This window comes from Anopheles coluzzii, chromosome 3 (genome assembly GCF_943734685.1).
Source record: "Anopheles coluzzii chromosome 3, AcolN3, whole genome shotgun sequence".
Taxonomy (NCBI): Eukaryota; Metazoa; Arthropoda; class Insecta; order Diptera; family Culicidae; genus Anopheles; species Anopheles coluzzii.
Genome location: NC_064671.1, coordinates 66,447,286 through 66,467,146, shown reverse-complemented (window position 1 = coordinate 66,467,146; position 19,861 = coordinate 66,447,286). Strand labels below are relative to the sequence as shown.

At 42.6% G+C, this 19,861-nt stretch overlaps 3 protein-coding genes across 4 annotated transcripts; all 3 read left to right on the top strand.

Moving 5' to 3' along the window:
- The first annotated feature begins 32 nt into the window (after positions 1 to 32).
- LOC120959225 (long-chain fatty acid transport protein 4) lies at positions 33 to 19,581 on the top strand. Of its 2 annotated transcripts, none has more exons than XM_040382477.2 (11): positions 33 to 123; positions 7,854 to 8,286; positions 11,381 to 11,769; positions 13,909 to 14,025; positions 14,905 to 15,067; positions 17,494 to 17,695; positions 17,815 to 18,007; positions 18,095 to 18,173; positions 18,246 to 18,515; positions 18,663 to 18,753; positions 18,825 to 19,581. In XM_040382477.2, exons 2-11 carry the CDS (start codon positions 8,090 to 8,092, stop codon positions 19,131 to 19,133), a joined length of 2,010 nt encoding a protein of 669 aa, XP_040238411.2. In that variant the 5' UTR covers positions 33 to 123; positions 7,854 to 8,089; the 3' UTR covers positions 19,134 to 19,581. The 2 variants fall into 2 exon arrangements, with proteins under 2 accessions (XP_040238411.2, XP_040238410.2); XM_040382476.2 differs by lacking the exon at positions 33 to 123 and adding an exon at positions 4,394 to 4,659.
- Positions 39 to 304, top strand: LOC120959229 (cytochrome c oxidase assembly factor 4 homolog, mitochondrial). Its single transcript, XM_040382483.2, has 2 exons — positions 39 to 123; positions 191 to 304. The coding sequence occupies exons 1-2, from the start codon at positions 49 to 51 to the stop codon at positions 302 to 304; spliced, it is 189 nt and encodes a 62-aa protein (XP_040238417.1). The 5' UTR covers positions 39 to 48.
- On the top strand, positions 304 to 799 carry LOC120959228 (uncharacterized). Its single transcript, XM_040382482.2, has one exon. The coding sequence runs from the start codon at positions 304 to 306 to the stop codon at positions 730 to 732; it is 429 nt and encodes a 142-aa protein (XP_040238416.2). The 3' UTR covers positions 733 to 799.
- Positions 19,582 to 19,861: the final 280 nt, after the last annotated feature.

Below are 19,861 nucleotides of genomic sequence, written 5' to 3'. Positions count from 1 at the left end.
TAGTTGATCTTTCCTCATCTCCCCCCCAACAGTGGCCCCAAATCTATCATGTCCGATGCGGTGGATCCCGTCGAGCAGATGCTAAAGAGTACCGGCTGCCTGAATCTCCACTACAAGGTGCAGGTAAGTGTGTGTGTGGTAACCACGCTCCCCGTACCTAGTTAATGCAAGTCCTGTGCTATTCCTTTAGGAGTGCATTGCCGAAACCGGCGACTGGCGGCTCTGTCAGGACGTAGTTAAAGATTTCAAACACTGCATGCAAGATTACACCGACAAGCAGCGGGCAAAGTATAGCGGGAAGTAATGAGCGCGCTGCTCCGGAAGTTGTTCGCCACGGTAGGAGGTAGTGTTGTTGGTGGTGCGCCCATGAAAATGGTGCTGGTAGTGCGGTCCGATTTAGGGCTGAAGAAGGGCAAGATAGCGTCGCAGTGTGCACACGCGGCCGTACTGTGCTGCATGCGGGCAGCGTCGGCGGGTGGCGATGCTGCGGGTAGGGGCAAGATGCTGGACGCGTGGTTGCGGCAGGGCCAGCCAAAGATAGTGCTTAGGGTAGATAGTTTGCAGGAGCTGCATTTGCTGACGGAGCGGGCCGAGTCGAGCGGGGTTATTGCGGAGATTGTGCGGGACGCCGGCCGGACACAGGTAGCGAGCGGAACGGAGACCGTACTGGGGCTGGGGCCGGATCGTACCGAAGCGATAGATTCGTTGGTCGGGCATTTGAAGTTACTGTAGTGGACGTGTGTGCTGGTTCTTAAATGATGTGTTCATTAAGTAGATCGATTTATTGTTGAATTTGAAACATTGACATGTATTAAGTTAGCTTACATCCGAAACTGTAATATTGTACGTGTAAGCCACTAACTAACAAACCTTTTTATTAGTTAGAAGATTCGTTTGTACGACTGTAAGTAATGTTTGAATTAATTTATGGAATTAATTATTTTTTTTTAAATTAATTTAATTAATTTTCAGCTAACTTACTTACTTATCCGGCGCTACAACCGCTTTGCGGTCTGTTCCTGCCTCAGGAGTGTCCGAAACCGCTCACGGTCTCGCGCCTTCGTCTGCCAGTCCGTTATTCCGTTATCAGCTAGTTAAGAAAATTAGTAGAACGTGGTTTAAAGTATCTTAAATAGAAGTCGATTCAACCATAATCTTCCCTCATTAGTTTGTGGATTAAATATAACGCAGTTTGAACTTGAACAACATTAGTTCAATTGCTTATTACATCCACGTCCACAGATAATCTTAAAGTAGCGATTTAATCTAACTTTGCTTAACCTTCGTTTCTATGACCAAAACTACACCTTTACTTCTAAAACCACCTACCTGGGTAGGTCATACATTTTAAACGGGATTAGCCTTTTTTTGGTGGAACAATTTATTATTTTAACTTATGTTATTGTATTCTATGATAAAAATACAACTGTATGATGTATGGTTTATAGCTACATAAATTTAATGCATAAAAAATAGTTCAACTGACACTCATAAATCGCCGTATATTCCTGAATATCAGGCCAAGCATTTCAAGGTATATAACTTAAGAAGAATATTTAGAGCTACACAACATTTGGAATAGCATGTATGTATATGAGTATATGCATTTTAATTGATATCATCACAAAATTAACGACTTAACCGAAACCAAACCTGGTTATTGTATGTATTACCTACACCGGTAGGTGGTCCTAGAAGTAAAGAAGAAGTAACGTGGTTTAAAGAAGTAAATCGAGTGTTCAATTAAAGATATAGTTAAAATTTTCAAAAATTCGGATTTTTTACTATAAAATTAAATACATCTTTTTCTAGGCATTGTTAAAATTTGATGTCGATAGCTCTATTGTATCAAATTACGAATTATTTAGTATCATGGCCTACAACTAAACATGGGTTCAAGCCTACAATGGACTGTCCCCCCGGTAGCAAGGACTGACTCTCTGGCTGGGTGGTAATGAATTAACTTTCGAGAGTCTGTAAAAGCCGGCATATCCGCGTAGGAATTACAAGAAGCGCTTGACATACCCGGGGTGGGTGGTTATAGAAATGAAGGTTAACATATTAATCATTATTGTATGACATCAACCTTAAGTACCAAAGTAATGCACTAAACTAGGAAGCAAATTCTCTTGCCCGCATTTAAAATAAATGTTTGAGAAGTTTTTAGCAAACCCGATAAAAAATCAAGTCAACTTTGTAGACTAGAATCAGTTATAGTTTTTTTTTAAAGATTTTCGATTTTTGACGAAATAGCATTTACAAGGCGTGCGTATTTCACAACATGAAACAACACACCAACTACCTGTTGCTTCAAGATGAGTCATATGAGGGAAGACAAATTAAATTCATAAAATGAAACTTTATTGAAATCTTCGCATAATTTGGATCTTTTTTATTGCTAAGAAATTAGTTACATGATCTTCTGTTAATTTTGATTAGCCTGCATCGAAAACAGATGAAATTTTCTTCTATGATCAGATTACTTGCTGCATGCTGCGTCGATCAAACGGTTGTAACATGTCGATGCATTCAGCATCACATTCCGCAAACATATTGCCTAACGGTGCCAATGACTTTCGCTTTCTGCGACAGCCGGGCTACATTCTCTGTGACCTAGGTCTACAGAAGGCGGGTGACGGCAAAAACGGTTGCAAAAAAAGCAACTCCCAAAGAAAGACAACACCCTGCGCCTGTGTTTGTGTTACAGGCCGCGCGAGTGAAAGAACGCAAGCATTAAATTAACGTTAATCCGCATCCGATGAGGGACAATTGTGAGCTCGGATGTGGTGATGGTGCGTCACAGCGTGCGATGAGCGATGAGAGTGCATCGAAAAGAGCCCGGCTTTGGGACGGACGGAACGATGTAAAGCGAATGCCCGTGCTACCCTCATCCGTTCCTGTATCGTACGACGCAGTTGCCGCCGCGCCACGCTCGTTCCAATCATGCGACCGCCAAGCATCTCGTAGGCGTGCGGGCCTCTGGTGTGGATGGAGGTCGAGAGTGGAGGGCTGCTAGGGTCGCGCGATCTGAATGAAGGAAACAATAGCTCACTTCCACCAATGTGAATGATATCTTCTGGTTGCTTTTTTCTCCTCTTGTCTCTCTCTATCTCGCTGTTGTTATACGCTGAACAGCACACAAACCACGATACAGTGGGCGACATTAAGGCAAGGGCGCTGCTCAGAACTGTTCTGGATGCGTGGTGGTGTTCTGGGAGTGTTTGCCACACTGATCGGGAGAAAATGTAACAGCGGACAACTTAGGCTTTTATCATTTTCGTAAAATATTTCTATTATTTTGAAGCAATTTATCTATTTTAACGCATATATTTGATCACATGATCATCTAATGCAATTCCATGCATCGGGAATTTTATATCTCTTCAAACGAATTTTATTCATGACATTTAAAAGAACAGAATCACAGTTTTATAAAAATTCTAAGAAAAATACCTTGTGGAATATCTCTAGAAGCTGATAATCCTTATCTTAAGAAACCAAGTCCACAGAAGATGCGATCATAGATCATTTCAATGTTTTGTATCTTGATCTTCCCATGATATTGTAATTAAGCAGGGCAAGCAGAATGGAAACATTAGACATTATTTCCATTTATAATTTCAACATTTCAAGAACATCAACTTAAACGAAGATCATATTAGTTGATCTACCATCTCATCTCTTGTGCACGTTATTCTTTGGATAGCCATAGACATCAATAGCATATTATAATTTTCTAGAAAGACTTGTCTGCGATTTCGTTTTAATATCTAATTAAAATTAGTCTAAAGTTGCGAAGTTCAGCATCAGGTCAGATCAATCTGATCAGTCCTACGAAAATCAGTTACAAAGTTGATCGTTCTCTGTGATAATATCGTGTATCTTTTTATCTTGTTTTTGTGTCTCTGCTGTTCTGAATGCTGTGGTTTTGGATAAATCATTCCCTTGGTCTTGCGAGGATCATTGAACGTTTCAATGACGCTAGATGCTCATCTTCAGACCAAGATATCATTTGCACTTGACTATGATATAGCTTCTTGAAGAAGCCTTACAACGATTTAACTCTGTATTTCTCTGTTGCATCAACTCCGTCACGCATGATTGCTTTGGTTGGGCCAATTTAGTGGGCCTCAGAGTGGTACAAAGATTGGCCATATATTTCATCATAATCATAAATGTCTAAGTACTTCCTTTACTAGTTTGTCATTGTATATACGCAAAAAAATAACTCTGCTAGAAAAAATGTATGCCATAACGCGTTAGGTCCCTTCAAACAATCCCCTATCGACAACACGATCCATCTATGCCGTCCTATTCCCACCGGGTCGCTTCCAATCGGCCCATAGTGCAGCGTTCCGCGTCTACCACCCGGCCAATGTTACACAGTCCCTTTTACCAGCCGGTCGTGCCGGGGGTGTTGGGTTGCTTTCGCGACGTTCAAACAGTTGATCTTTGTCTGCTAGCGTGGTCGTGACATCTCGCGCGAACGCTGCGATCACATTTGCGCAGAACGCGCGCGCCCGTTCTCCTCCCTTGCGCGCAGTTTCAACGTTTCTGTCTGCCGTACCACCCACTCGAAGTCGTGTGTTTCGGTACGGTGATTCTACACGAAGAACGTGGATTTTTAAAAGCAATCCCCTTCAACGCCGAAAAACATAGGTGAGAGAGTTTCGGATTCCGGAATCGTTGTGTGCTTTTACTACGGAGGATGTGGTTATCGGAATGACATATGGTTTCTGTGATAAGATTAAAGCCCTCGCAGTGTGTGCGTTGTGTGTTGGCTCACTGTTGTGCCGAGATCATAAGCCGACCCTATTGCTGTGAAGTGCTTGTTTCGGGAACGTTATTGGTAGGGTAGAACGGAACAGTCAAGTCGGGGTCGGATGTGATAGAAGTAAATTGAAAAAAAAGGTAATAGGCCGACTTTGTGCTCGAGTTTCTGGTGTTACGATTGCCACTCGATCGTTGGATTGTGGATTGTGATACACTGTTGAGTGTGTTTTGAGGTTTGAGTTTCCAGTTTCCGTCTCTTTCCCATCTCATTAAGTCAGCGTAAAAACCTTTCAAGCATAACAATGCGGATCAACAACGTTGAAACGTAGTGGAATGCCTGTGACTGGAAGACATTGGAATAGGCATCACCCTGCTGATGATGATGATCGTCATCACTGGAAGTGCTGCTGTTCGCCACATATATAACAATAAAGTGTTACTAATTGTGTCTTTCAATCGAGTGTAGGTGGTACTAAGTGGTAGTGTGCATGAGCTAATGTCCCAACCGCTAGTGCATCATAGCTCCAAGGTGACCGACTCCGGCACGTTGTAGCAGCTGGAATAGCAGCAGTCGGAGCGACCATGCGAATGTGCGACATATTGTAATTGAACCCAACGGATGTGATGCCCTATCCTACCCTCTCATAGTACGACCGAAATGGTATTGCATTGCATTCTGGTGAAAGGTTTACGACGGTCCAATGCCCGCGCCAGTAGGCGCCTATGGGAAGTGGGTTAATAGCTTGCGAATGTTTACTTCCCAATCAAGCTTATCTCTCGCCCGTCGCCTGTCAGGTTCATCCCGGTATGTTCTAGGGTGTGATAATCGTTATCGCTCGAGGAAGGAAGTGATCGTGGACCTAGAATGCTTAAGTCCAACACTGATACCGGCCGGTGCTAAAGTCCACCAACGCACCCTGGCTGATCTCCGGATCTGAGAGATGATCTCGCTCTGCGCTACGCATTGGCTGGACTCGGACCATAGTTGTTTGGCCAAGCCCCGGACGTGTCAACCGGCCTGACCGTGTGTGTGTGTGCGCCCGCGAGACATACAACAGCGGCCAATCAGGCACGTCCGGTGGACTTTGAGCCCGTTCGGCTGATCGACGATCGTCTTCCAGCCATGGCGACGACAACGGACGACCCGCTAACTAGTACCGATGATGATGGTGCGCAATATCTCTGCGAATGCTCCACACTCTTGATCAGCTGTTATGATCGTGCACGCCCGTGTGGACTACTCGCAGTTGTCGAGAAATCTATTTGGACCTCGGCGGAGCTTTGGCATAATGTCCAGCGCGCCTACGCGCGCCATTCCCCGGACGCAGGGCACGCGTGTGTAGCAGAAGGTCTTCCACAGCACCCTGAACTTGACGCGCGATAATCAATTGCATAGTCAGTTAACCTTCCAGCCAACCGGTGCTTAATTAAATTCCCGGCACATGTACACGCACACACACATCGAGAGCGTCGCATTCGCCAAGTGACAGTCGTGTGGCCTCCGCTCGCACTACCTCCAACGTTTATTTACATATGCCGCTAATGGGGTGGGGCGGGATCACCCGAAATGGTTAATCGCAATGAATGGGGAAGCGTTTAGTAGTAGGATTCGATCATTAGCACGATTACGAGGACGCACCAGCAACGTGCCGTAAACGAACCACTCTCTTTTTCTAGTGGGTATGCATTTTGATTAGGGTAATTGATTAGGGCAACGGGATGGTTTCATCAACAGACACATCGCGGTATGTGAGATTGTGTGAGGATGGTGGGCGATGGCACAAAAATGTTGAATCATCGTTTCGTTCAATTGAACATGTGCTTATCAAAAAGCCACAAATGTGTAGAGTGAGCAGAAGCGTGGAGTTAGAGATGATGATTATATTCTAAGGAACGTAGTCTCACAAAGATGCTGCTAAGATGTCACCATCCTGGGATTTATTTCAAAGACAACCTTGTAATCAGGGACTATTGCAGAAGCTATCTTGGGTCTGGTAAAAATTCCCAACATACGAATCTATCTGTTTGCAAATCTGATGTTCAACCTATCTAATTTAGGATATGATACTGAGTATGTTCCGCTTCTTGAATTGATTTATAATTTTGTGCTGGAACTGATACTAAACCCATTCCTACCCAGGGACTGATCTCTATGGATGGAGGGACTGATTCTGGACATTTTATAATCTTAGAACATCGCAGAACTTATCCCGAACCTATCTAAATTCAGGTATTGATTCTGAAATCAATTCCGACGACTTGTCCTAGTCCTGACGTGTCATAATCCAGGGACAGTTCCTTGTCTGGAACTTGTCTCGAACATATCTCAGTTATGATCTGCATACTACGTCTGCTTAGGAACTGATAGGGTTCAGAACTTGAATCAAGGCTACAACTGAACAACCGTTTCTAAAATTAATTGATCTTTCTGTAGTCATTGAAACCTTGCTCCAGTGCCTCTGGAGAGCTTCCTGACAGTTTGACAGCCTCTTGACTGGAGAGCCGACGTTCACAGAATACCCATCCCCCTCCTGCTTCGCCAGTCCATGTACCCAAGCATGGATATGTGCTGACATATGCTACCACAAACAGGGACCTTCGGATAGGAGTTGAATAGGACAACCTATATTATCCCTCAGAGAAGCTACAGATCATATCCCATTGCAAAGCATATGTCCGGTTTAAACGAATCCTAATCCAAGAACAAATACCGAGCCTATCCCGACCCTGGAACTGCTACTGTACCCATCATACGTCATACGTCAACGGCCCTCCAATCATACGTCAAGAACTAATCTCGAATCTGTTTGGAACAACTGACACTCTAAACGTCCATAATGGTTCAGCGACCAATCCAGAATTCATTTAGGTCTTGGAATGATCTGATGTTGATCTTATTCCGATAGAGATCATACTGATACTGTTCATATCCATAACTGTTATGTTTCCCACTCCTCCATAGGAATGTTAATAGTAAAAGGCAACAGTGAAAAAAATCGAAAATAATTTCCACGTATATTCTCAACTAAAATTTGTAAGGCGATTTGCATTAAACATATTTTTATTTCTTTTCATTGCAGATCTAAATCATCTGTGACATCAGTGTTTAAGTGTTCGATTGAAGCTCACTCATCCGCTTGCAATCTAAAGCTAGGGGGCACATATCCCCAGGCACAATCTCAGACCCCAGGATAGGAACCCATCCACTGAGTGCAAACAACATCGCCACATCCGCCTTCCCCTCGGTTCCGGTGTGAAAACCGGTGTGATACGAATCATCCCGCAGGAGCATCGCACACCACCAGCGGCCGTCAAAATGTTGGTCGAGTTGAGCGTGAAGCAGAAATTTCTGACACTGTGCGGCATCACAGCTGCCGCCATGGCCGCATCATTAGCGATCGGACAAAGATTGATACCGCAGTCGATACTGACCGGTGTCGTTTTTTACCTCATTTCCGGCGAACGGCCGTCCACCGTGTACGCGTCCATCGTGTCGCTGCCGCGGGACATACGGTAAGGCATATACACACATATATGGGAGAGAACCGATGAAGCATTTAAGAAGGTGAAGCTGTGGACGCATCTCGGTAACGGTGTCGCCTACAGTGGCATGCACTTTGCTTGCAATCTGCTGCTACTGATGATGATTTATGTCACCTCCCCCGTTATGATACCCGGCGTGGTGATTGTTTCTAAGTAGAGATAACACGTTCTAATGCGCGCCGAAATCGGGCCAGGATTTCGCCGGGAGTGAACTGGAAGAGAGAGTGAGGGAAGGACGCAACTTTGATTCAATTCTCGTCGCGCGCTCGCATATCGTTGAAACGTCGAAATTGCACACCACAGAACTAGACGCCGGTGTGGAGCTGCAGCCGCGGTACAAATTTCAATTCCTAATGACGTGCGAAAGGGTCGTCCTCCCCTTTTTGTCATCCCGGGAAGGGAAGAAAGGGGAACAGAGGCATAATGTTCATGCGTAATACCTTTCGGCTGTGTGCATGTTGAGCGACTGGAAGGGGTGAAATTTCTCTAGGCCATCCAGGGTTCGGGCCAACTCTCCGCTGTATCCGTGGCAGTTGGCGAACAACTCGTTAAATCAATGCCAAATTACAGCCGGCCCCGGTCGGTGGGTTATCTCATGCATGCACGGTCCCTCCGGACGGGGGCAAAGGCAAGCAATATTGCTGCGAGGCTTATCTTATTGGGGCGAGTGCAGTGCTTGTGAAGCGTTGGTTTCGCGAGTGTTAGCAGTAGAGATGATACCCTTCAATCAGGGTTTAGCGCTCAACAGTTATCGCATGTCTGATGCGCATACAGTTGGAAGCGAGATCAAACGAGGTGGAGAGGTAATGGGTTGAAATGGTCGGGATGTTGAGAACTTTCTTTTTCTGCTATGGGATGGTAGAAGTGGAGTAGAAGGAATGTAAATATAGGTCTCGGTTTAGAGGTATATTAGCAAGTTTCTATTGTTTTTTGCGCTTTTATGCGGCAGAGTGTTGAAAAACCGGGTTTTATTTCCCATTTTCGCGCCTCAAACTATTAGAAACAAGTAGTAAAAATTAATATTTCCACAAAGAACAAAGCCATTGCCCTCAAAGTAGTGATGGAAAAGGTACTTTTTGTTAAAACGGACCCAATATTTTTTAATCTAAAAGTTACGAAATCTATAACTTAAATTTGTTGGCGTTTCGAGACGTTCTATACTTAGTTGTATAATAATGATTGATTCATACAATCATACCCTCTTGCCTATTCATTACAGAAAATGGGACTCAAGAATCTTAAGTATAATATGTATAATAAATCTCTGAAGATTCGTGAATATCGAGAGAGTCAAAGACAACTGGAGTCTATATGACCCAAATATATTTATTCCAATTTGAATAAACCACTCACCAATTAATGGGGTTGGTAGTAAAGGTGTGCCAAATGAACAAGAACCGTACGGTTCATTCAGTTCACGTGAAAAAAAATGAATGAACCGGTTCACAAGAAAAGAACGCTATGGCTCTTTGGATATATCAATTTATGATCATTTTGAAATAATGAACAGAAAAACCTTCCAACATTCGCAAATTTAGAGTAAAAACAAGACATGACCGATTTGAAACTGTTTGTGTGAATCGATTTTTAGTGTCAAATGATAGATTGTTAATATTGGTTTGCTTTTCATGCAATCCGACCAAAGGATTGATAGTTCTACCGATTTTCTAATAGTGTACTGATTCACAGACTTTACATGTATTGCTGTTTGCAAAAGAACGAAAAAACCGAAATCACTTAAAAAAACCGAAAAGCCCACCTCTAGTTGGTAGTTCATACGCGATTTGAACCCATGATGTGCATATCATTACGTACGTTTGGTCGTTCGTCTTGACAACCCTACCACGGGCTTCAACCTCAGTGGGTAACGATCAGGGCTTATGAAAAGGCAAATTTGAGCGTAAATTCAAAATTGAATGCAAATGTTACAGAGAATACAGGGTTTTACAAGTCATTTTGCAATATGTGCTGCATATTTTGTCGAGCACGAAATTTACTTTGACTCCTAGTGCGTACTTGGACTGGTTCAATGCTAATTTTATCCCGCCCAAGTTTAATTTCGACAGCCCTATGAAGGTGCAGGTTTTCCTATGTTTTCTACATTATTTTACACATTTTGACACATGTATGCACAAAAACTGAAAGAGGAAAACTTAAGCTTTTTAATGATGTGTCGTTTGACCCATAACTGAGTCGTTTTATTCAGTAATTAGCGCTTGAAAATGCTCTCCAAAATCGATTGTTAACGGAACGTAACGTTGCTTTGATTTGACAGATGGCGCTATGCACTGTGGCGAACAAAATGTAAACAATTTTTTTCGATTTTTGTATGACTTCGTGAGTTTTGGACAGGTTCTTCTTCTTTTTGACTCAACAACCGTTGTCGGTCAAGGCCTGCATGTACCACCACTTGTGGGGTCGGCTTTCAGTAACTTTTGGATTACCACCCTCCATAGCAGGATAGTCAGTCCTACGTATGGCGGCACGGTTTATTTGGGGCTTGAACCCATGATGGGAATGTTGTTAAGTCGTACGAGTTGACGACTGTACCACGAGACCGGCTGAACAGGACAGGTACTGGGGGTTAATCACCTCCCTTACACATTTCTTCCGCACTTATACACTGCCCGTTTTGGAAATAGCTTGATATTTAACGATTCTTAGTATTGAAACACTCGGAATGATCACGATTTCTTATCGAGAAAAACAATGAAATTGCTCTCTATGCGAGATTTTACTCGTTAAGGAGGGTATTTGTAGAGCGTTTAGATTTGCTCGTTATGCGAAAAACTCGTTGTAAGGGGTACTCGTTATGAGTGCTTCCACTGTATTTATTTTTACAATTTTAAAATTACCGTGCAGGTTTTGTTGCGCTTCGCAAATTGCATCGCGTGCAACGAAGCGTGTCGCAAATTGTTGTACGATTATGGAGATAACCACCTCATGGGCAATCATGAAAAGGGGCTCAATTACCAAAAAGTGTGAATAACAATCTATCGCTTTATGTGCACACATTAGAACCTTATTTGAAGAATATTTCCTTAAATCTTATTTCCTTTTCCAGCACGGCAATAATTTTCCTGAAGCTTAACCTCTGCCTGTACCGGTACGAGCGGGCCGGCGCCACGGTCGTGCAGATCTTCGAGCGTGTGGTCGCCCGCCAACCGAACAAGGTAGCGTTCCTGATGGACGATGGGCAGCTTACGTTCGCCCAGGTGAAGCAGCTGGCCGACCGGGTGGCGGCCCACTTTTACGCGAAAGGTTTCCGCAAGGGCGACACGATAGCGCTGCTGATGGAGACGCGGCTCGAGTATCCGTGCATCTGGCTCGGCCTCTCGAAGGTCGGCATCGTGACGGCGCTGATCAATTCGAACCTGCGGAAGGAAACGCTGCGTCACTCGATAACGGTGGCTAATTCGAAGGCAATCATCGTCAGCACGGAGCTGGCCGGAGGTAAGTGATAATAGAAACTGTCAATCAATCATCTTGGCATCAGCTGCTTTCCCTTGTTCGTGTTTCGCTGTGCTCGGTGAAAACCTCGACCGCCGGGCCTTGTCTTATTCGGTGAAATAGGATTCTTGTTTTACCGATTCATCGCTTCACTGGGCAACTCACCCGTCGCACCGATGTGCCTAGGAACTTCATTTCCCACAAGGATAAGGAGAAAAACTGCTGTGCTGTGCTACTTGTGTGTGTGTGTCTGATTGCACAAAGCTCAGGGATACCTGAACTCCCAAAACAAGCTTGCTACTTCAACTCGCAAAAAACGGCCCGTCAATACTCCTTCGTTCGGAAGGCAGTAGTGATCTCGGAATGCCATTTTGCGGTCATCAATCGTTTGTATGCTCATTGTCAGTCCCTTTAGCTTGGCTAACCGAACACAGGATTGGTAATCCTAATGGGGGATACGTTTTTTTCCTCCACGTTTGTCTTCGGGCCTCCAAAAAAAAAAGGAATAGAGCACCTTTCGGGCTGGATTCATCCGTCCATCAGGAGGCACATTTGAAAGAGGGCACATTTGATGCATGTCCACTGCTCGAATGCAGCAATCAGTTTGTGTGTTGTTTTTTGCCCCTCCGCCCCTGACGAATTGCATTGAGACAGGATTGAAATTGAGCTTTCGAGCGATTTTTTAATTAAAAAGTGAAGTGTGTGCTCAAGTTTGCATAACGTTTGCGATGCACTCGGAAATGAGCATCGGTTTTGGGTCAGTTTATGGAGATGCGAAAAAAGAGCCCGGATAATTGAATAATTTTGCGAATGATTTAACTAATCAACCCGAACTAATCATACAAATCGCTTGAAGCTAGGTGCATCGGTGAATAGATGCAATTTTTGATAGACATCTGTGCTTTGTTTTATTTCCGAGAATGAAGTTGGGTGTAGGTTAGATGAGCTTCTACAGAAGTATAATTGTGTAAGGTAACCAGGGGCGAAGATGAGGGCCAAGATTAAAAAAAATCAAGCATTTAACGTAAAGATCTAAACTACTGGTTATAACAGTGTCAGCATTGAAAAGCATTGAATCAAAGGGGAGAAAATAGAATGCAAAATTAGTTACAGAACCTAAAGGGAACAACACATTAGGGAAAATAAGAAGGATTTATGAAGAAAGGTGTAAAAAACTAAAACATAACAAAACAAAATACAAATTTTTAAAGAAAAAATACAACATCGAATAAGAATGATAAGTAAAAAAGAAAACATAGAAAGAAGGAAAAAGTATGTAAACATTATATCTCCCTATTGAAAACAATGAAAAATAGGAGAGTGAAAGTACAAAACAATATTTATTAAAATGAAATATCTATCTATGTTTATGTATGCTTGAATCTATCTGTCTGTCTTATTGTCGTTTATTGTTTTCTTTATTTGTCCATGTTTATTTTGTTCTACATTGTTTTTATTTTCCTTTATTTGGCTTTATTTGCTTTTTCATTGCTTTTGTTGTTCTAAATTCTGTGTATGTTTTTTTGTGTCTTTCCTTTTCTATTTTTCGTTTTCTCCTTCGTCCACGCGCTTGTCATTATGAACTTCTTGGTTTACTTTAGTGTTTATGTTATGCATTTGTTGTACGATTAATAGTTAGAGGGTTAGTCGTTTTAAAAATGCAAATTATTTATAATAAAGGAGGCCATCGTACTCTGTCTTTCTTTATTTTAAATATTAAATTTGAAACATATCATAATTATGCAGGATTGTAATGTTGTTTTTTTGTTTTGTTTTTTATTTATTTTAAAATTATGTAAATTATCTTTATTTTACGTCATTTTCTCGAAGCTCGTTTTCTATAGAAATCAGCATCACGTTGTGGTGATGAGTTAAAGTCCCCATTTTCCAATCAGATTAAATAGAAAATAGCTTCCACTAGAGTACCTTAGCAGTGCAAAACAAACAAACAAACAAAACCTCTCCCCGTCAATAACTGTAGGAAGTAATTAAGAAATCATAACCCATTCCCTTTCATCGGTTCCCCAACCTTAATCGAGCACACTCACCGCAATACACACACACATACACACAATCTCGCCACAATACACCGTTGGAGAAAGGGCGAGTAAAAATCGTTAATATTCTCACTGTCTTTTGCAGCGATCGCCGAAATAAACGAGCAGGAAGGCATAAAAGGCTTGCCGGTACATCTATTCCGCTCCGACGGTGCCCCGGATACCGCCAGCAGCAGCAGCAGCAGCAGTGACCCATTGCCAGGTAAATGAGTTTTTATTCAATTGCACTCAATTGCTGCTCTTCTTTTGAAAGGGTGCTAAAGGGGTTGGCGGCAGGAGGACACATTTTCTTCTTCCTGCGTTGGGCTCACCTCTCTGACCCAATGAGAAAGGATTTCCAATTTTCCCCAGCGTCCTTTTAAAGCGCTCGGCGCGCTTCAATCGTTCGTCGCCATTCCTTTACCTTTCGCTTTCCAGCATCGTTCGTATTCATGGTCACCGTACCGTGACCGAAACCGACAGTCCTCCTCGGCACTGCTCGAGGACAAATCCACCTGGAGAGCGTTTAAGAACACCCTTCCCTACCGAGTCATGCTCCCACAACATTCCGCTTCGGTGGGGACGCTCGACGGTCTGCGTGAGACAGAGCGCCAAAGGAGCCTGTCCGAAACCTCTGCTGTTTTCCCATAAATTGCACACATCTCGATTCCGATGATGAATATTCGTAACGGTGCCTTTTCTTTCAACCTTGGGCGCTCAAGCCCTGGGAACCGAACAGCCACGATAGGGGGAGGATGGGCTTCTTCTCCCTTTGCTTCGTGTCTGCTGGCATGACTGGCTGGCTGGCTGGTCTGGCACGAAGTTTTATCCTGGTGTGAAAGGTGTGAATCGCTCTCTAGGAGTTAGTGGTGGTGGTGTACTCCAACACACTCACACCTCACTGATGCCGAGGGAGGGCGGAAACGTACAGTGTGTGTCGCAGCTGATGGAGCTGGTTCCCACCACACACTCAGAACCACAGATATGTAAACGTTTGTGCGAACGCAAGCGACCGAGCGAGAGCGCCTTTTAATGCGATACGATATAATTGATAATCATAAATCATCTCTTCTCACGTGTGGTCGCAATTTTTCTGTTTTAGATGCCGAAGATTTAAGGCTCAGCTTGGATAGTAGCGGCAGCAGTAGCTCATACGTAGATTTAAGCGCTATCCCGAATGATATATCACCGAAAGATAAATTGGTTTACATCTATACGTCCGGCACGACCGGTATGCCGAAGGCGGCCGTCATCACGAACCTGAGGTGAGTTGCGTTCGGGGGTCTTTCTTTTTTGTTTGTTTGTTGAGTGTATTCTTGCGAGTCATTTCTTTGGGGTGCTTATTTACTGCGCCTGGTTGCGAATTTATTCCTATCATTGTGCAGTGGATGGGTTGTTGAAAGCTTGTTACCTTAATAGTGGAGTCATCATTGATGTCTTTAGTAATAATTATTGCGATTCTAAATTCTCTATTGAAATTGTACGGAATTCCAGTCTAGCGAAACAAATATCTGAATCACATATTTAGTGAGAATCAACTTAGTCATCTCTTACTTCAAGGGAAACAGTTAATGTTGGGGTTAATCTGAACATGTCATGAATATCAAAACAAGAAGGTTACCAAAATTGTGAAGAACCATATATCCCGAATGATTCTAAATTCAAATGATCTAGATTCTTGATTATTGAAGTCTTATCAAGCTTTTTGAGGGTTCCTGAATGTGAAAAATGAATGAATTTATGAATCAAATATCTGAATTATTGCAAAATCTGCGCCGCTTTCGTAATTCATGAAACACGCGATTCACGAACCGTAAAATATTCCACCAAAAAATAATTAGGCATGAGTTCAAGATTTGAATTCGATTCTGATTCGATTAGCGAATCATATGGCTATTTGATCGTGATTCAAATGAAGTGAGGCAAATGAATCTTTACATGGTTTTCTAAGTCTGTTTCGAATGTGCACATGAAAGAATATGATGTGGAAGAACTGAAACATTATTTTGATGGAAATACAACATTTGAAAGCTGTTGAAAAACATCTCGCTAGCAAATATATAAATGTTCTGTTCGTTATCTAATGTAATGTATTGTAAACAAATTTTGACTCGAGAGGGCTTCATAGTCCATCGATTAATAAACTAAACTAAACTAAAAAAAAACTAAAAGTTGTAGACATTGAAAATTGACTCGGAAACCCCTGTATATGAATGAACCGCTATGAGTACAGATTACGGCAAATAAAATTATGCGCTTGAAATATTGACAGTTTTGTTAAATATTCAAGCAATTTTAAAACAAACTTAGCAAGAAATGTGATTGATTTTTACGGGATTTTCCAAGTCAACATTTTTTTGATTGCCTGCGAGATGTTTTTCAACAACTGTCAAATGTTGTATTAGCATCACAATAAATTTTCCCGTCTCTACCGTCTCAACCGACCCGTCTCAAGCTCGTTTGAGTTGCACAGTTCTTTTGTGATGTGTTGAAAATCATGCGTAAGAATTGTAAAATGTAAGCATGCGTAAGATTGTTATGCAAATACAACATTTGACAGCTGTTGAAAAAAACATCTTGAAGGCGGTGAATAATGATGTGTACATTCAAACATGACGTGCAAAACCCTGTATTGTGTATACCTTTAGTCGCTTAGCAAGGCCGTCTAGAGATAATGCCGGTATTGCGAAAGCAATCGTTAACAATTATTAGTCGTTAAAATTTAACAATAGTCGTTAAAACCTACTCGACTGTGACATTGCGAACGCATTGAGTTAACGATCGTTGAATGTAAGGCGTGTAGTTTACATCGCTTGTTACATGCGTGAGTTTCGACGAAGCGTCTGTCAGCAGTGTGATATTCAGCGAACATAATTATGACTATAAACATACATGAATATATTATCATTGAATCTTGCTGAAGAGAATAGCGCTACGGTCGTAAATGAAACGGTTAATCGCAGAAAATTGCGCATATTTAGTTAGTTGGTTTGCTAGCATTAACGATGTAGTTCCTAAGACGTAGTTAATTGTTGATAACGTTTTTGTCTATAACAATGAAGCATTACAGTTAGTAACAACAAAACCTTATAGAAAATTGTAATTAATGGTTCCAGTACATTTAATAATGCTATTTTATCGTAATCGAAGGCGCCTAAAACTATGAAAACAAAATACAATAATTGCTTTTAGCAATGGTTGCATACTTTTAGGCGCATCAAGAAAACGCTTAATTTCGGCAAAAAAATTCTAATTGGATCCCATTTTCCACCTATCCGGATCCCTCTATATCAATGAAGCACTACAGTTACTTATAACAAAACCTTATAAACATTTGTAATTAATGGTTCCAGTACATTTAATAATGCTACTTTATCGAAGTTATCATGTGTTATATAATATTTTAAATCACTAAATTGACTCTTCCACCAAACTATACCCCTTTTTTCAAAATAATTACTGAACAAATTTGTTGAAAGCACCCTTTACTTCTAAAAAAGCTCTTCTCTTTTTCTATGAAGTGTCTATCGTTGTCATCCTCACGACAATGTATGTAGCCACATGATTCGTAACGGCCCTGTTGTGCTTTATCGCTAGTGTCATTTGTCTTGTGTGACCATCACTCACCACCTGAAGCAGAATAGAATCTAAAATAAAACAAACTGTCCTCTCCCTCCACCACCCCGAACAGGTACACATTCATGGCCCTGGGCTGCTACTACATGCTGAGCTTCCGCGATGACGACATCATTTATAATTCATTGCCGCTGTATCATTCGGCGGGCGGTATGATCGGTGTCGGCAGTGTGCTGCTGTGCGGTGTGACCGCTGCCCTGCGCAAAAAGTTCTCCGCTTCCAACTTCTGGACGGACTGCATCCGGTACAAGTGCACGGTAAGTGAGAGGCTGCCTGCCTGTTTGGTACCTAAAAAGTTTTTTGCGCGTTTGTGTTCGATTTTTTGTGTGTGTGTTACAATTCAAACCCATGTCCATCGTCTGTACTACCGTTGCAGGTGGCACAGTATATTGGGGAAATCTGTCGGTTCGTGCTGATGACACCGCCGAAACCGACTGACACCCAGCACAGCGTGCGGCTAATGTTTGGCAACGGTTTGCGGCCCCAGATTTGGCCCCAGTTTGTGTCGCGCTTCAACATTCAGCAGATCGGCGAGTTTTACGGCTCCACCGAAGGCAATTCCAACTTGTGTAAGTGTGGGATGGTTTTAATGTTTAATGAGAAATGCAATTGAACTGATGTGAGTCTTTGTGGCGTTTTTTTTTTGGTTGTTTCAGTGAACATCGATAACACGATGGGAGCGGTCGGTTTCGTTCCCAACTTCGCCAAAGCCATCTATCCCGTAACGCTGATAAGGTAAGTATCTTCATGCCATTGTTTGTATTTATTTAATTATGATATTAATCTTCCATTTCCCCCAATGTACAGATGTGATGAAGAAACGGGTGAGATTATCCGCGGCTCGGATGGGTTCTGCATTAAGTGTAAAGCGGGCGAGCCGGGCGTTTTCGTCGGGAAGATCAACCCGAAGAAGGCATTGAACTCGTTCGTTGGGTACGCGGACAAGGCAGCCTCGGAGAAGAAGGTACTGCACGACGTGTTTCGCAAGGGCGACATTTTCTTCAACTCTGGCGACATTCTGGTGCAAGATTTGCTCGGCAACTATTACTTCAAGGACCGAACGGGCGATACGTTCAGGTACGAACGGGTACAATTGTGCGCGGGCGCCTAAAAGTATGCAAACAAAATACATTAATTGCTTTTAGCAATGTTTGCATACGTTTGGGCGCATCGAGTAAACGCTTAATTTCGGCAAAAAAAAATCTAACTGGATTCCATTTTCAGATGGCGCGGTGAGAACGTTGCCACATCGGAGGTTGAAGGAGTCATCACCACGATCGTCGGTTTGAAGGATTGTGCTGTGTACGGTGTTGATGTAAGTTTATTTGACGTTATCAGTGTTATTTTTCTATTAATGTATATGCGCTCTTATCACACTCACAACAGATCCCCGAAACGGAGGGCAAAGCCGGCATGGCTGCCATCGTCGACCCGGAGGGCAAGGTGGATCTGGAGCAGCTTGCGGCCGGCATTCGCGCTAGCCTGCCCGCGTACGCCCGGCCACTGTTTATACGCGTCCTGTCCGAGGTGCCGATGACGACGACGTTCAAGCTGAAGAAGCGCGACCTGCAGGTGGACGGGTACGATCTGGGCAAGATACAGGATCCGATCTATTTCCTGCAAAGCAACGGCACCTACCGACGGTTTACGGCGGACGATCACGAAACGATCAAGAGCGGCAAGGCGAGGCTATAGTGAGGCTATGGTGGGCTGGAGTAGACAGGCTTTGTAAAAAGACGGGCGATATGTGCGTGAAGCGATTCCATTAGTTGGGTGTGTTTTTTTCTCTTTTAGCGTGTAGTTGTAGGTGTACTGTAACGGTACGATCAACACAAAAAAAAAAACAAAAAACAAAACAAGAAAAACTAAACAAACCAAATAATAAGGAAAAACAATGGACTGAAATTTCTATCTTTGAAGATACTGAATCCCCTTCGTATCTAAGAGCTGCACACAATCTCGATTGAAAGGAGTGGGAGAGACAGAAGGAGAAGAGAAATTAGTCTCTAATATCGTTTGTAGGACACGTTTTTTTGCTGCATTTTGTAATTCATGCTCGACGGTTGGTTGCGCCAACCTGGTAAGAAAGCTTAACCAGTAGCGATAGTAATAAAGCTAGTGTCTATATTCGTACAATACTCAACGTGAGTGTGTATTGCAAGGTGTATTCATCTAAAATATCCGAATCAATGCTTTTTTATTTGCTTCATTAAACGTTTATAGGGAAAAAGAATGCAAAAAGTGAAGGATGACAGGCGCACTTGACTTTTAAACGTTTTGTTGAACTAAACTCAACTGAATGTATTTATGGAGCCCCAAACAAAAAAAAAAAGGTTTGTTTTGTTTGCAAAATGCATAACAAACCTTTGTGTGAAAAAACAGGATCAAAATGCGCAATAAGCTAAATAAAGAGAATAAAAAAC